This window comes from Coenobita brevimanus, chromosome 53 (genome assembly GCF_032717465.1).
Source record: "Coenobita brevimanus isolate Jiangsu-jjx chromosome 53, ASM3271746v2, whole genome shotgun sequence".
NCBI lineage: Eukaryota > Metazoa > Arthropoda > Malacostraca > Decapoda > Coenobitidae > Coenobita > Coenobita brevimanus.
In genome coordinates, this window is record NC_137006.1 from 44,132,339 (window position 1) to 44,149,545 (window position 17,207).

The window sequence follows — 17,207 nt, forward strand, 5'->3', positions numbered from 1 at the left end:
GCCCTGATTCTCATAAAAGGATTCCCAAGCACCTATTCCTGACCAGTTTATTCCACATATGGCACATTAATATTCTCTTCTATCTTATAACACTCAAATCATATCAATGTCAGAATTATATAAAAGCATAAAAAGGCAATATTTATGTGCTGTATGTAGAATGAAAGACTGACTAAGAGGGTGTATGTAGGTGAGGTGGAGGGAGGGAGAGGGAGGGGTAGATCGAGGATGAGGTGGAGGGATGGAGTCGAGAGGTATATGAGGGAGGGGGGGGGTGAGTTGGGGGGAGGGTAGTCAAATGGTGGGTGACAGAGTGACTTGGAGGCGTTTTGTCTGCGGCCACCCTTTGCGGGATTAGGGCGTCGGGCTGTAGATAGATAGATAGATAGATAGATGTAGAAATTAACAACAGAGGATGAGGGGCAAAAAAGACCTTCTAAATTTAACAGAATGGGGTACAAAAAGTCACCAAGGCAAACAGTGGCAGCAACCATCGTCCACTCACTTGATGTAGTGCTGCCTACTTCTTCCTTCACATTTATTCTTTTTCTGTGTCTTCCCTCCTCTCTCCCTAGTTCTCTCATCTTTCCTGTCACCTTTTTATTACTCTTCTTTCCTTTTCAGGTGGCTTTGAGTGACAAGCCTAATGGTTTCCTTAAAGCCAGGAAACCATTCACAATGCTGGGTGGTAACCATATAACCAATCCATACGTGTTCCCTACGTGTCAACAAGAGGGTTGGCGGAGGGTTAGTGTCCCTCTCCGCAAAACCACTAACTCAAAGACAAACGGCCACCCTGTACAGGATTATGGCATCTGACCGTAGATACACAGACTTCCAACCTACAAAATGAACTCAACAATTACCTATTTTCCAGCTAGATACAGCATATATACAGTACTGAATCCTTATGTTTAGGGTAGTGACATTCTCCAGCGCCTAGAAGAGACTGCGACAGAGTGGACACGTGGAGTTGTTGCTGCTGCTGAACCACTTGTACTGTGGAAGGAAAAAAATAAGTGGATTAGGGGCTTCTGACTGGTATCAGGAAGCACATGTCTATTACTGAGAAAGTGGTATTACAGAGCATATCTATTAGAGAGGAACAGCATTTTAAAACTTCATTGCTACATGTAATGCTGATATCCCAGCTACTCCAAAGTCAAAATGCCAATTACCGGTATATGGGGGAAAAAAAAAAGTGCTATTTTTTTAAAACACTGAAGGTATCCTATGACTTTTTTGTTTTGTTTTAGGGTTAGTTTTGAATAACAAATGCTACATCAACATGCAGTCCAGTTAAGGAGGTACAATTACTGATAGCCTTATGGGAGAAAATGGACTCTTTAGTAATTAATTTCCATAAGGTCATCAGTAAGTGTAGCTCTGCAATGGGTGAGCATGGATCTAGGTTGAAGGACCATGTTTCAAGTAAAACTATCTCTAGAATAAACTCCTGATGTAATAATAATAATAATAATCATCATCATCATCATCTTAACAATAATAAATCTTGCAGGACACCCTCTAGATATGTGACTCTTAACAATGACTACCTTTATTACAAAATCTGCTTACTTATTTAACTCTCAACTCTATCCTTCTACAAACTCAGTCTCTCTCTCTCTCTCTCTCACACACACACACACACACACACACACACACACACACACACACACACACACTTCTAATCAGTCTCTCTCTCTCTCACATACACACACACACACACACACAAACTCTTTTAATCAGTCTCTCTCTCTCTCTCTCTCTCTCACATACACTCCTCAAATCAACCTCTCACTCTCCATCCACTGCAAATGACCAAACCCTCTCTATTTACTCTAAACACCCTCCAGAACATTCAAATTCAACACACACTGCTCCCAAACTTCCCCATTTGTCTGTCCCTCCACCTGTCTCACATCACAAACCAAGGGGAATAAAACGTGACTAACCAAACACGCCGAGTGGAATTTCTTCTTGCAGGTGCGACACAGGAGTTTGGGCAACTGGTGGTTGGTGCCGTGCAGAACGTAGTAGCAGATGTAACACTCCTCCAGCCCTCGGAACTTCTGCTCCACGTTCTGCCGCCAGAATGCCAGTGACTGCAGCAGCGGGGTGTTGCGGTGCTGCAGCATTGTGTTCAGCTGTGCACAGAGGGGGTCAGGGCTTATACCGACTGTTATCATTATCAAAACTCTCACCATCATCAATACCACAATCATCATCATTAACAGCCTAATCTTTCCTCTCACCTGGGACAAAATGAGGTATGACCCAGAGACGAGAGACGAGAACATGTACAAGTGGAAGAATTATCATGTCCAGTGAAACAGACCACAAAATCAAACATCATTCAAGCCCCATGAATCCTGCCTCCACCTCACACGCCCAGCCATGAACATTTTTCTCTTTAAATTTCCTTTATACTGTGTGTGTGCTTCATGTACACTTCATATCATTCATATTGTTTATAATGCCTTCAACACACTTGCATGTGTTGGCCTTTGGTACCTACTGGCAACTCTCCACGCTGCTCAGTCTCTGGCAGCCTCCCTATTCTGTCCCTTCACATACCCTCTGGCAGAGAAAGTCGATCCACTGAATATCAACTCTAAAATGTGATGCCTAACTCCTGTCATGTTCTCCTCCACGCACAACCAAATTCATCCAGCCAGCTCTACCCTCTGTCAGTTCCCTAGTAACACCAACTTCCTTACCTCATTTTCTCACACTCTCTCACTCAAGCATACACTTACCATCCACCCTGCTTATTCTTGACCTACCACATCTCTCACCATTTAAGCTGGGTGTACACCATGGTTAGGCCACATTCTGTTTATATAGGTGCTTAAACAACTTCCATAGAGTTTTAGCACTGTGTTGCCATGAGAGTTTCGGTATGTATGTGATCTGGTAATGACTGCAGATAGCAAGGAAGGGACTGTGGAAAAATTTCAGAAAGTGGAGGAGGTCATGGAGTTTGGTGGTTTAAGAATGAATGTGGGGAAGTTATAGTGTACGGAAAAGACAATGCTGTGAGGGGGGTGAAGAATTATAGCCTGGGAATATGACAGGTGAAGAATTATAGCCTGTGATAATGTGAGAAGCGAGGCATTTCAGAACTGAGGACGAGATGGAGGGATGGAGAAGAGATGCATATGAGAGAGGGGGATGTAAGGTGAGGGGAGGGCATCAAAATGGCAGGGGACGGGGTGGCATGGAGGTGATTTGTTTGTGGCCACGCCTTACTGGATTACAGCGTCTGGGTATAGATAGATAGATAGATAGACAGAGTATGACGGAGGTGAAGAATTTAGCCTGTGACAGTGCAAGTGTGGCTCCCCCCTCCCCCTCCCGCAAATGTACCGACCCCAAGCAGCCAATTGCGCCACTGGGCCAAGGACACGCCAACCCTGCGGTGGTTCTCGACGGTGATGGTGGAGAGAGGGTGGTTGTGGGAGAGTCGTAAGGTCAGCTCCAGCACCTTGGATGTGTCCCCGCTGACCTGGTCAATGCTGTACGACGCAACAACCTCACGGGCTGATGGCCGGGTGCGGATCTGTTGGATTAGGTGAGATGAGGTTAGGTTAGTTTAGGTTGGGTTGGGCTTGGTGGGGTTGTGTTAGATAAGGAAAGAAAAGGTAAGGTAAGGGAAGGTAAGGTAAGGTATGGTAAGGTGAGGTAAGGCAGGATAAGAAAAGGTAAAATTAGGTAAGGTAAGGTGAGGTAAGGTTGGGTAAGACAAGGCAGTCAGGTAAGGTAAGATCAGTTAAATTTGATTACACTCAGTTAGGTTGGGTTGGGTTGGGATAGGTCAGGCTGGGCTGGGTTGGGTAACATTAGGTGAACAGAATCTATGGAGTTTAAACTGGTCTGAGGGATACATGAGGGAGAGATACCTGAAGTGGCGAGAGGGAGGTGTAGCGGTGGTGGTGGCGATGGTGGTGGTTTAGAAGTCGTTGGGGTGGGATGGGATGGGATATTAGCAACAAGAAGATAATAAAAAATATATCTCAGAAGCAAACTCTGGCCATGTCTTGTCCTGTGAGTTGTAGTGAGATGCATGGGTCAGCAAAAAGCTTCTTAATCCATCCCATATACTTAGAACTTAAACTGCAAAAGGGAAGACATGTACAGTAGACTCAAAATGCTACTTTAAGTGATGCAATTTCAGGGGGGGGCTGAGGATGAGGTGGAGGGATGGAGTGGAGAGGTATATGAGAGAGGGGGGTGAGAGCTGGGGACAGGGCAGTGAAATGGAGGGGGGCAGGGTGACATGGAGGCGATTTGTTAGCGGCCACCCCTTACAGGATTAAGGCGTCTGGCAATAGATAGACAGACAGACAGATAGATAGATAGGAAAGGACTCTCATACTGAAAGGGCTTATGATGATTTCTATTCCCTCTTGCTGAAAAAATAATTATAAGTTGAAAAATTTAGGAGACAGTAAGAACAGTATGAATAAAACATCCCTGGGCTCAAAGGGTTAAATGAGAGAGAGAGAGAGAGAGAGAGAGAAACACTACACAATCAAACTGGCTTTACACGTTCTTTACCGTCATGTTGTCAAACTTGGTGGTGGATGCGTTGATAGCGGCCATCTCCTGCGCGACGAGGAGCAGTGAGACGTAGGATGCGGTGAACGACTCGACCACAGGCTGGCGTTGGCGGTCAAGGCCGGCGAACCACTGACGAACAGCCGCTGGGATCCGACTCACACACTCGAAGTACACCTTGCATGCTAGATGAGCCAGGTCTTGGGAGGTGAAGCTGGCTGTGAGGTGAGGAGAGAGTTATCATTACTGTTATTATTATTATTATTATTATTATTACTGAAGCTCATCATCATATCTAAATTTCATCCTCATCATCATTATCATAGTGCATCATCATCGTATTCACAAATCATTATTATCATCACAGTTCATCATTATCATCACAGCTCATTATCACCATTATCATAGCTTAATTTTATCATCATCATCATCATTATCATAGTTCATCATTACATTATCACAGCTCATCATCATTATCACAGGTAAATATCATCATCATCATCATCACCATCCCAATCTCTTCTTCCTACACAAAAGGACTAAGGTAGGATCCAGAAAGCATAGAAAGAGAGAATCATGAGAGAGGAAGAACTACTCAACAGCAAGTCCAATGAAATGGTCCACACACTCACTCACTCGCCATTCAGGCCCCTGGAATCCTGACTTATGGTATTAGTAAGAAGAAAATAATCCATCCATCCATCCATCCACCATCCAATCCTATGTTACCCCATGAAGAGCGTAAGAGTCCGGAGCTAGGCAAGTTGGTCCCGACATTTAAGATGAGAGTAATAATAATAATAATAATAATAATAATAATAATAATACTGTAATAATAATAATAATAATAATAATAATAAGAAGAAGACTGTAAAGTGGACATCGTACCAACAGGGGACATGTGAAGCTGGGTGTTGAACATGGTGGGGTTGGTCTTCTGGTCACTGCCCCCCTCCGGCCTTCCACTGCCCACCTCCAGCACTGGTCTCTGGGGCATCGCATGGAACAGGTTATTCAGCAGGCGAGGCAGCAGCTGTAGGTGTCTGGCGGGGGACATAAATACACAGCCATCATCGTACGTCTCTATTTTTGACTTTCTGGAGGCGTTTGTTGCACGTCAGCGTATGGAGTTACCGCACACTGCCCCTTCCATGCCCATGCCAGCTCTAGGACACTGCCTCTATCTATCTATCTATCTATAGCCCAATGCCCTAATCCTACAAAGGGTGGCCGCAGACAAAATGCCTCCAAGTCGCTCTGTCACCCACCATTTGATCCCTCCCCCCAACTCACTCCCCCCTCCCTCATATACCTCTCAATTCCACCCTTCCACCTCATCCTCAGTCTCCCCCTCCCTCTCCCTCCCTCCACTTCACCTACACACACCCTCTTAGTTAGTCTTTCACTCTCCTTGCCAACAGTATTTCTTTAGATGGTGACTCTCAAACAGTAGTGTAATGGCAACAGTAACGGTATTCTCTATGGCATATCCACGAGCTTAGAGAAGAGTACGGGCAGGTCCCATTATACAAGTGGGATATGTTAACGGAGGACTGTGTGGATATGAAAAAACTCATATAATGGTGTGAAAAACGGGACCGTGAAAGCTTGTATAACTGAGTGAAAAACAGGACTTTGAAAACTCATATAATGGTGTACACAACTTAAGGGAAAAATAGAGTTAGGTTAACTGATCGTGCTTGCATCACTGAATCTGGGGCTAAATTATCCTTTCTCACAGCATCAGTTTCTCATATAACAAAATCCACCTGTACTCAAGGTAAATAAACCAAGATCTACCACACACCTGAGATGAGCCGTGTACTGGTGTTGGTGTTGGTCAGTCGCCATAGACACAGCCGCCAGCACCAGTCGCCACGCCAGGAGGTAGCCCAGGGTGGGGGTGAAGGCAGGGGAGTAGGGGGGCAGACTCATGGCCCCACCCCTGCCCTTGGTCTCCCACAGTTCCTCTACTTCTTCCCCACACTGGAAGAAATGGATAAAATAAGTCCCTGTTAGGCATCTTTATTGGGTTCTCTTCTCTTGGCTCAGTGGGTTAGAGCGCTCCACTCTGACCGAAGGGTCGGAGGATCGAATCTACCCAAGGGTCATTGGTAGACATCAGGAAGGGCATCCGGTCATAAAATGCTACACGCTCCAAACCAAAGTTCTCTACCAAGGGGCAACGCCTTAGCCCTTATCCAAAAAGGGGGTACCTGGCGTAAAACTCTCTCTCTCTCTCTCTGCTAATGAGTCCATGTGCACTGTCATCACCATATTTTTTCCCATCTACGGATAGGGTGAGGCAGGATAAAGAAAACAAGGATAAAGCATGACTGCAGCCATGATGGATGGACAGCCAAGGCCTGAGATCCACAACTAGGAACCAAATCACAAATCTGCTTCTGGGTTATCACTGTGCAAAAAGTGGGGTACTGCTGACTGCAACAAGGAGAAGAAAAAGTTACCTGAGACACAGGTAAGTGAGGGATGCCTGTCCACCAATCAGTCAATCAACTGAAATGAACACATGTAAGATAACCTGTTGGACAACATGCATGAGTTGTGGTGGAAGTGGTCTTTGTGGGGTATCCTCCTCCTCACTGACAGTCACTTGGTTGTCATCCCAGGCCCTCATGACTTCTGGCAGTGCAGTGTTCAGAAGGCTGTATGACACACACTGCACAGTTGGGTGGCTGCATGTCAGCAGAGGAACCAGGTGAGTCAGCAGGGACTGCAACAACCAAACACACAAAATGAAACAAAGTGATTATCTACATACTGAATGCAATTTGTCATATACAGTACTGTGCCATATTGATCCTCTTCCTATGGTTACATACTTTTTATTTTATTCCTGCTACCTTCAGTTACTAATCCAGAGAAGTCAGGTACAAACTACTAACCTATTTACAATGAGAAACCTTCCCTAAGCTGATAATTAGGTGACAAGAGTAAACAAATGACATCCTCAGGCTGAACAGATAGTCCTGGGCTGGAAGTCAGTCTAGCCTTCCTCAATCACTGTAGTGGTCGCAATGAAAACAGAATGGGATGCAACGCTATCTAGAGCATTGTGTGTTATCAAAACACAGCTGCACCACAACAAGGCCTATATTTGACAAAAGGCACTTGCAACAAGTTTACAAACCTACAGACAGAAATGTAATAATGACAGAAAACTGGGTTCTCCATAATGCTATACTATAATTCTATCAGACAGGATGGACACTGATACACTGTTTATCAGCCTGTGGTGACTGGCTCATCTTCATTAAAAGGCAATAACTGATTATATACCTTCACTCATAGCATGATTTTCACATGTATTATTTGCTACACTATACAGTACTATAAATAAAGCACAAGAATATCTATCTGCATTCATATGTTAAGAAACTGGCTATAGAACTCATCCCACAGCTGGACCACAAAGCACTGATCCAAGCCTCACACATATACTATTTCCATACTATGTACCATTTCAGCACAGAGCACAAAGTTCTCTCTCCCCACAATGGCAGCTCTTTCTTTCAGGCCTAACTAAGTCTTACTTAATCCCAGCAAACTAACCTCACCCCATCTAACCTACCTAACCCCAACAGACTAACCAAACTCTACCAAACTAAGCTAACCTAACCTAACCTAACATTACTAACCTAATCCAACCTAACCCTAACAAACTAACCAAACCAAACAGTTCCCAAATTATTCCACAAACCTTGCCTGCCTCACCTGTTCTTTGGGTGGCAGCTTCATGGCCTTCCAAGCACTGTCCTCGTGTTGGTGTTGGGGTTCAGGGGGTGTGGGCGGCAGGGAGTGCTGTTCCAGGTCCCCAGCGCTGGCCCCATACACACCCACACTCACACACCGGCACACAGCGTACAGGATCACCGATGGCGCTTTGCTGTATGCGTCTATCAAGAGAGATTGGATCTGCTTAGCTTCGTTAGGTTATGGCTGGCTTAGTTTATTTTAGTTTATTTATAGTTTGGTCTGATCTGACCAGGTATGGGTTGGGTTGGGTTGGGTTAGGCTGGGCTATATTACAGGAAGTTCTTTTTTTCTTTCTTTCTTTCTCACAGCTTTATTCACAGTAATTTAAAAATATATATCTTCTGACTTGCCAGTTTCTCCTTAGTTATAGCATCAAAGCATGGAAAAATTAAGATGTCACAGAATACCATGATTCCCTGACCTATAATGGAGAAAGAAGCACCGATGTGGGCCTTAGCGTGTATTAGGCGAAACATCAATACACATTAAGTCTCACATCGGTGTTTCTTTCTCCAATTTGTCAACGACCAGTGAATCAAGTTGACCTATACTGAGGACGGCATTTATATCACAGCGGGTTAAGGTGAATTATGTTAGGCTGGATCCGTATAGGACTGAAAAACTGAATGATGGGTTTGAGTATTCTAAGACCAAGCCTCTTTGCTACTGATGGGACAAAACTGGATGGATGGAGACACAGACAGACAGACATATGAATGGATGGATGGACAGACAGACAGACAGATGAATGGATGGCTGGAACAACACCAAGAGAACCCACTTACTGGCAACATCCACAAAGAGGGAGATGAGTGAGTTGTAAATGGGTTGAGAAAAGAATTCCTTCCAGTCATCCTTGAGTTGTGGTGGCAGCGTTGGGGTGGTTGGAGAGGCTGTGGCAGTGGTGGTGGCAGAGCTGGAGGTGTCTGTGGGCTGCTGGTGCTGTTGTATCACCTCACCCACACACCCAACGCACTTACACACGGCACAGGCAAACGCACACACCACCGTCTCCTTCTGCACACTCTGTTGGCAGAAAACAAATGGTAATCTCATAATTAAAAACAGTCAAGTTACCTTACACATTAAGTTTTCACGTAAGGTGGTTTAACTTTAGAGTTATTTCAATATTAAGTCTGCAATAAATTCATCACCTGATTTATAGGGCTAATGAAGACTGCCTGTGCCATTTTCTCCTAACTTTCTTCAGGTCACTTAGGCTCTCAGATTTAATGAATTAGTTGCACGGGATCTATCTATCTACTCCCAGACGCCTTAATCCCGTAAGGGGTGGCCACAAACAAATTGTCTCCATGTCACCCTGTTCCCTGCCATTTTGCTACCCTCCCCCCAGCTCACACCTCCCTCTCTCATGCGATCAGTTGATATTTTTGAAGACACATGTGACTGTCTGTGCTATGCCCTTATCTCCTTACCTCTTTTGAGTCATTAAGGCTCTGAACCCACGATGAGAGAGAGCACAGCAGCAGGTCCCAGTGTGAGGGCTGAAGGTGCATCCAATGTCGCTTGACCAGGACGGTGAGGAGTCGCACTAGGGAGCAGGTCAGGGTGATGTCCTCCCACGCCATCCCCTTCACGTCACTGCAGGTAAGAGTCTGGGTGTGACGAACTGCCATCACTACTGTGGTGTCATTACAGCCTGCCCTTTTTGACCATCTCGTTTAAGTCTCCTTTTTGGACAATCTTTTCTTTTTTCTCTCTCTCTGCTGATGTCCTACCCTTTACATTCCTACCCTTTACATTACAGGATACAATGAATCCCCTTTACAAGCTGTCTTTTATGCAATGCTATGTTATGGGACGATAAAATACTCACGTGGCAAACAGGAAGACGTTGTTAGCACTATCACGCCACTGGGCCAGGACGGAGAACAGGGAATTGACCACCTCTGCGGACAGGTGGGGGGGCACCACCGCCAGGGCCGCAGCCACCACACGCACACTGGCCACCGCTGAGAAGGGGTCCTCCACCAGGCTTGACACCAGGCCTGTCTCCTCAACCATGATGTCTACCACTGTGGCCGTAGGCAGGTACGACAACAGCGACTGCAACCACAAACAAGATACGTATAAACTGGCATCACCTTAATTACCTCTTTCACCTGGATTCACTTATTCTACACTTTCTTTTTGTCAAAGATGTGTGGAGGCAAACCTTTGACTAAATTATCTTTAAGTGAGATGCACTTCTGAACCATGACAGAGGAGTTATACGAACAGGCACAACAAAACTGCAGCCCCATTCTCCGGAAAGAGACTATACCTTCAGGCTCACAATAAATGCATTTCATATCGTAGTTTGTACCAAAAAGATTTCCATAGTAAGAGCATAATCAGCCCTAGAAAGATTTCTGTAATAATAGCAACTCAGTCTTACAGCTTCTCTCCGACACTAAACATAATAATGATCCCGCAGTTCCCACACATCTCTCACTCTTCTTCCTGTACACTGCCATTCCTTTCACTCCTTCCACAGTGCGATGTCTTTTTGTAATTCTTTCTTGCTACCACCACACATTTTACTCAGCTTAGGAGAGTGCCTTAGAAGTGTATGGATTGATGAGTTTTATATAACCCAAACAGTTTTTAAAATACAGCTATCTTCAAACTTCAACATATTACCTGAGGATGGCAATAATATAACAAGAATGGAGTGCCGGTGCTGAATAGGTTGAATCATCTTTTATGGTATTCATGGCTGTAGTCATTCCCCCATACCACCCAGGAAACAACTTTTAACCTGTTCACCTTAATGACATATTTCCTTATTCTTATTACAGTCCTGCACAGGAAGGTGCTTGCCTGCAGTTGATGAGTCTGCTTGGCCAGATAGACAGGTGTTATTCAACAACAACAACCACTAAAGAATCGTATTCAGCTTAGGGTACGCTGGACCTCTTGCAGTAAAAGGGTTTGTGAAGGTTGTACTTGACCTCTCTGATCTGAATACTCACTCTACTAATTTGAATAAAATCATCTGGAGGTGGCTGGAGTAAAACATGTCAGTACAGTGAAGTGTTAAAAGACTGTAAATGAGGCACACGTGAGGTGACTGCAGTCTACACACCTGCTTGGTGGCACAGTACCCGAGGGAGGATTCTTCTAGGCCTTGAAGGAGGCGGGTTGCATTGACATCCTCAGTGCCCATCCACTCAGACAGAACCCTGGTCAGTGTCACACACCAGGCACTGCTGCCATCGCTGCATCTGTGGACCAACACACCAGTAAGATAACATGGCTGCTGGAAAGATAAATTTTCATGGACCCTATATATCTGAACGGCTCTGCTGCCCAGTTGAACAAACTCCTCTCAACTCCCTCCATATCACCCAAGAGGAGGATGGTGAACTGCAAACAGGCAACTTTAGCCAACATTCCACCAGATTCATATTTAAAGGAGCCTGGGACCACAAAAACAACAACAGCCTAACATAACACTAATACATTAAGTCCTCATCATAATCTGTCTTCTATCTTGGTCACCATCACACATCACGTACTACCACCAACACGGCATCAATGTACTGAGACATCAGGTGAAACATGTACCATTTAACATATCATAACCAATTTCAAGATAAATAAATCTCCATTATAATTATAGTACCTATTATCACATACTCCTTTGTGCTTCTTAGTCTCTATAATATTTACTCAAACTTAGACTGTGAGTTACTTGATCTGAATATGAGTAAAGACAAAATGTATATACAGTATAAGCAATCTTACATGCAATTTAAGTCTGAGAACATTTATAAATGCATCAAAACACCCTCACTTTGCGCAAGAGCCACGCATCGTACCCTATCACAACACAATACTACTCCATATTAAGGCACTATACCATCCACATCACATCATAACTACCACCCCACATTACACCAATACACCCACACTCCACACAAGATTCACAGACCACAACACACCAACACATCACACTTCACACACATTCCACACATCACATAATCCACCCTGCTGCCCACTTGTCTATAAGCCTCTTAAACAACACACCACACCAAAAACACCCAGCCACCACACCACACCAAAAACACACACCCACACCACACCACACCAAAAACACACACCCGCACCACACCACACCAAAAACACACACCCACACCACACCACACCAAAAACACACACCCACACCACACCAAAAACATCCACCCACTCCCACACCACAGAATCCATCCCACACCAACCTGTTACATATCTGCTTGGTGATGTGTCTTTTATTGCCCTGGTTCAGAAGCCTCAGCAGCGTCCTCATGTCCCGCTTCAGTTTCCCAATACCCATCTTGGTGTCTTCAGAGAGCCAGTTCTGTGGCGTCCATGAAAAATGGAGTTGAGTAAGTCCTTCAATATCACAGCATCATTTTCATTTTACCGGCAGATCTCATTGTCAGTCAGGGACGTGTTCTAAACTACCACAACTGTCTTGATACAATTGGCACTATACAGTAAACTAGCAGGAATGGATAAATTAGGAACCAACAGCAATTGAATCTTAAACAGTAATTATTCCATTGCTTACTGTGGACTTGACGGCAAAAGCATTGTAAGGAGGGTGAGTTATAAGGATATACATAAAAAAATCCTGGATACTCACACTCCTGATGGCATTGGTGAGGTCTTGTGTTACTGAGGCGTGACAGGCTGAGTGCAGGACCGAGACAGCCAAGTGAGTGTACTGCCCTAGTGACACCTCCTCCTGTGACTCCTCCTCTCTCTCACCCAAACCAGGCTTTCTCTCCTTTGATCCCAGCCTTTTCTCTTTCAGTCCTTGCTCTTTTTCCTCCAATCTCTTCTTCTTTGGTGTTTTTCTCTCCGTTGATCTCCTCCTCTCTTCCGTTCTTACCTTGGATTCCAGATTCTCCTTCTCTTCTTCTGTTCTTCTCTCCTCCACTGCGTTCTCTCCTGTTTCTGTTGATCCCTCTTCCTTTTTGGATTTTTCTTCTTCTCTCTCATCCGATTCTTTGTTATCTCCTTCCTCTATCTCTTCTTCCTCTTCCTCCTCCTCCTCCACCTCCTCCTCTTCTTCATTTTCTGAGCTACAGCCTTCTTCTTCTTCCCTGCTCTCCAATTCAAGTTTCTCTGCATAGTCCCTCTCCAGTCTTCCACTCTCCTCTTCCATTCTTTCTCTTACTTGCTCTTCCTCATCTACCTTCCTTTCCAACCCCTCAATCACACTATCCCCCTGCTCTCTCGCTCGCTCCTTCTCCCCAGATCTTGACAGGAAAAGCAGCAGGTCACAGAGGAACATGGACAAACGTGCATGACTGAAATCCACCGGCAAACAATCCTCCACATATTTCGGGAAGGGAAACTCTGTGAATGAGACGGTTCCTTGAATAATGGATGGAATCATGTATAACGGACTGAGCTTGGTCTCCAGCTTAGCCCACTCTCCCTCCGTTGGCATCAGGACATCTAGCATGGTCTGTACCTTCCCATGGTCTAGGATTATGCTGCAGTCTTCATCCTGGTCCATCTGTCGGAATATTAGGGTCATCAGACGTTTGGTGAGGTCAGCCATGGTCACTGCCAGCTGGAAACTACAACCCTCCTCCATAACGCTGTGCCTGATGTCCTTTAGGGTGGTGACGAGGCATCCACCGCCCTCGAAAAGCTCATCAGGCTGGTCGGCTAGCATTGACGCAAGCAGTCCCTCAAAACCCTTCAGGAACGTTGACTTTAGGATCTCAACCGTTTCATCATTCAGGGATTTAGACGACTGGCGCAGCAGCATGAACAGCGACCGCATAAACTCGTGGATGCCGTCGGTCTGCCAACACACATAGCTTGTAAAGAGACGGCGCGCGAGGGTGGCCACCAGGCGGACTACTTGGTCCTGTGAGCGGCCGTCTTGAGGTGCGTCGGACTTGAGGCTGGTGCTCAGTTTGGTCAGGATCTGGGACACGTAGGCTGTGGCGATGACTGGCTCTGGGGATGGCAACAGCAACGCATTTATACAGCACTGAAGGGGGTAAGCCTATGAGGTGTTGTACAAATGGTGCACATAACACAAACAGCATTACCCTTTTCAACCTAATAATCTACTTTTTCTTTCAATCAAACTACCAGCAGATGGGTTTATATAATTTAAAAGAGGACCTACAGCTTCAACGGTGTTAATGAAGGCTATCTTTAATCCCAACAAAAATACATTCATGAGGCTAAACATTACCACACCATTAGTACCACAATAACTACAATAACACAGAAGTAATACAAATCACTCACCTTTCTTATTGCCATTACTGAGAACAAAATTAAACAGCGCTATGAGTTCATCTCTGTGGCCACGATCAGAGCGGCCAGATGGCGAGTGATCACAGAGACAGTCCACCAGCTGAACCAGATGCCCTCCCAGCTGGTCTGACTGAAGCCATGCCACGGCTATGGGGTCAAATTCTGTGCACTCGGCCAGCCCTTCCATTAGCAAACGTAGGCAGGATACAGACAGGCTTGGCTGAGGTGAGGACAGGGAGGATTTTATTTTTTTTTATTTATTTTTTTTTTTAATATGTACACACACTCGTGCACATACAACCATGCATGGATGCACACATGCATACACACACACACACACACACACATACAGGCCACTGAATTCTAGGACACACTGTATCTGGAGATCAGGAAAATAGGCGGACTAAGGCCAACACCTTTACCTGCATATTTTATTGGCAGACTTTACCACCAAAGCAGTAATGTGACTATGAAAGTCATGTGGACTCTTCATGATAATGAAAAATAAATAAATAAATAAATAATAATAATAATAATAATAATAATATACTGCAGTTATAATGCTGAAACAATGAACAAAGATGGATACCTTCTTAAAAAGGAACTTTGTGTTATTGAAATTATCCGCCAGACCAACCTTCAGCCCCATGAGGAGGGATCTCTGTTGGTCCTGTGTCATGCGCCTGTACAGACTGATGAAGAGGTTGACGGTGGGCTGGGACACACTGGCATCCTCCTGCCCCTCCATCTTTGGCACCACAATCTGCTCCATAACCTCCCTCACACTGGCCTGCCTTTCATCCTTGGGTATGTCTTCCAAGCGTTCTCCTTGATGTTCTCCAGCTAATTTTCCCTCCATCTCCTGTCCTCCTTCCTGATTTTCCTGGGCCATTTTTTCCTGCCTCTCTCCCGGCTGGCCATATACAAGGGCCGTATAGACTCTGGGTGAAGGGAATGAGCAGAGGAGGACTGAGAACACCCCAAACACAGACAGATTCTTTTCCTTCATGTAGATATCATGGCAGGACACAGTCAGCTGGGTCAGGTGTGTGCCAACCTCCTCTATAAAGGCACCATCACTACCGTCCTCCGGCTCTGTGACGAGGCTGGCCGGCTGTTTCTCTGCCACATCCCCTGAGTCATCTACAAACCTCACGCCTTCCCTTCTCTGGCTCAGCTTCGACCTATAACAAAGTAATCATATTAGTGCTCTAGGAGACAGGTTCCAAATTCACAAACAAGCTTACGATCAATTTTCCCTTGTAACTAAGATTTGTTTACCTGGGAAAGACAAGAAAAGGAAAGTGCAAATGTCTCACCATGTCTTGTTCCTCTTACAAACACAAATCTCGGTTGTAAGAAGAAACTTGTCACTTAATACACATTTGTTTTAACAGGAAGGAGGAAAAATGAAAACTGCTGAATCTACTTATATCTATAGTTCTTCCTAGGAAAACAAAGCTAACTTATGACAGAAAATCAAATGTAAATATGCCTAAGAATGCCACCCCAGACCTACAGAAGAAAATACTGCACATTAGGTCCTTGCTTTAAATCTGGGATATATTGCTTGACATCAACTTTTTTCACACAATCACTAGCTACTGTAATGCAAAATTGGGAGGGAAACGGCAAATCAGGAAGAAATGGAGGCTTCATGGACAAATAATACGAATTTACTGTGCACTACTTAGGGGCGGAGGAAACACTGAAGAAGTCTTACTGTACCAATACCTATCCAGCTCTAAATTTCCATAAGATCTGGCTATGTTTTGGAGATTTTTGTCAATATGAAGACTGTTGTTAGGATATACACACTATTATGAGTCAAACTTCAGTAAAAATCCCCCGCCAGCAGTGTGTTGTGACTTTCCTATTTCTTATTGTGCCCTGAATGTCACAAATGATTATCTTTCCTTCTCATACTCTTGTGTTGTGCAAGTCACACTACTAGCGCATGAAAGCATTCATGCAACACCTTCTACCACCACTATCGGCAAAGAAGTCTTGGCTTTTATTCTGACAGGACCTGGTAAACATTCCGGCAGTGACTGAGCTGCCCAGGAAAACAAATTCCCTTCACCTCCCTCCCTAATTTCTGACAGGAGGATAGTGGGCTGCAGGGAATAGGCAACTTCAGCCTCACAGTTGAATGAGTTCATATCCAGATGAGCGTGGGGTCATAAACAACAACAACATTAGCATCAAGAACAAAAACATCATCATCATTATCAACAACATTAACAGTAACAATAACATCATCATCATCATCATCAACAACAACATTCTGGTACCCTCAACTTCAGTTAATCTAACCTGGGGTCTCTCAGTACGTGGAAAAACGCCATGACACGTGCCGCCTCTACTGGGCTGCCACGCTGGACGATGGCGCCACACTCGGGTATAAATTTGGTCCAGAAAAGTGTAGTGAGGTCCCTGCCGGCCCCCTCAGCCTCCCCGCTCTTGGCCAGGAAGCGCAGGAGGGTGGCTACTTCACGGTACAGGTTGGAGGAGCTGAGTTGATGGGCGGTGGTGAAGGAAGACGTCAGTAATTCCACTATCTGAAAAACATATTACATGGATGATGAAAGCCTAGT

General features: G+C 44.9%; 1 protein-coding gene across 1 annotated transcript in view; it reads right to left on the minus strand.

Annotated features, from left to right (window-relative positions):
* Positions 1-261: 261 nt before the first annotated feature.
* Positions 262-17,207, minus strand: part of LOC145400757 (E3 ubiquitin-protein ligase listerin-like) — a 28,468-nt gene continuing 11,522 nt past the window's right edge. Inside the window, exons 10-27 of the mRNA XM_080273196.1 lie at positions 16,927-17,171; positions 15,248-15,794; positions 14,602-14,830; positions 13,547-14,301; positions 12,968-13,063; positions 12,561-12,679; positions 11,426-11,564; positions 10,175-10,404; positions 9,774-9,939; positions 9,123-9,363; positions 8,296-8,477; positions 7,103-7,294; positions 6,368-6,546; positions 5,449-5,603; positions 4,561-4,778; positions 3,374-3,562; positions 1,956-2,147; positions 262-999 (exon numbers count right to left, since the gene is read on the minus strand). Of these exons, the coding sequence (XP_080129322.1) occupies positions 940-999; positions 1,956-2,147; positions 3,374-3,562; positions 4,561-4,778; positions 5,449-5,603; positions 6,368-6,546; positions 7,103-7,294; positions 8,296-8,477; positions 9,123-9,363; positions 9,774-9,939; positions 10,175-10,404; positions 11,426-11,564; positions 12,561-12,679; positions 12,968-13,063; positions 13,547-14,301; positions 14,602-14,830; positions 15,248-15,794; positions 16,927-17,171 (4,134 nt within the window). The 3' untranslated portion in view covers positions 262-939. The remainder of the gene's footprint in view (positions 1,000-1,955; positions 2,148-3,373; positions 3,563-4,560; positions 4,779-5,448; positions 5,604-6,367; positions 6,547-7,102; positions 7,295-8,295; positions 8,478-9,122; positions 9,364-9,773; positions 9,940-10,174; positions 10,405-11,425; positions 11,565-12,560; positions 12,680-12,967; positions 13,064-13,546; positions 14,302-14,601; positions 14,831-15,247; positions 15,795-16,926; positions 17,172-17,207) is intronic.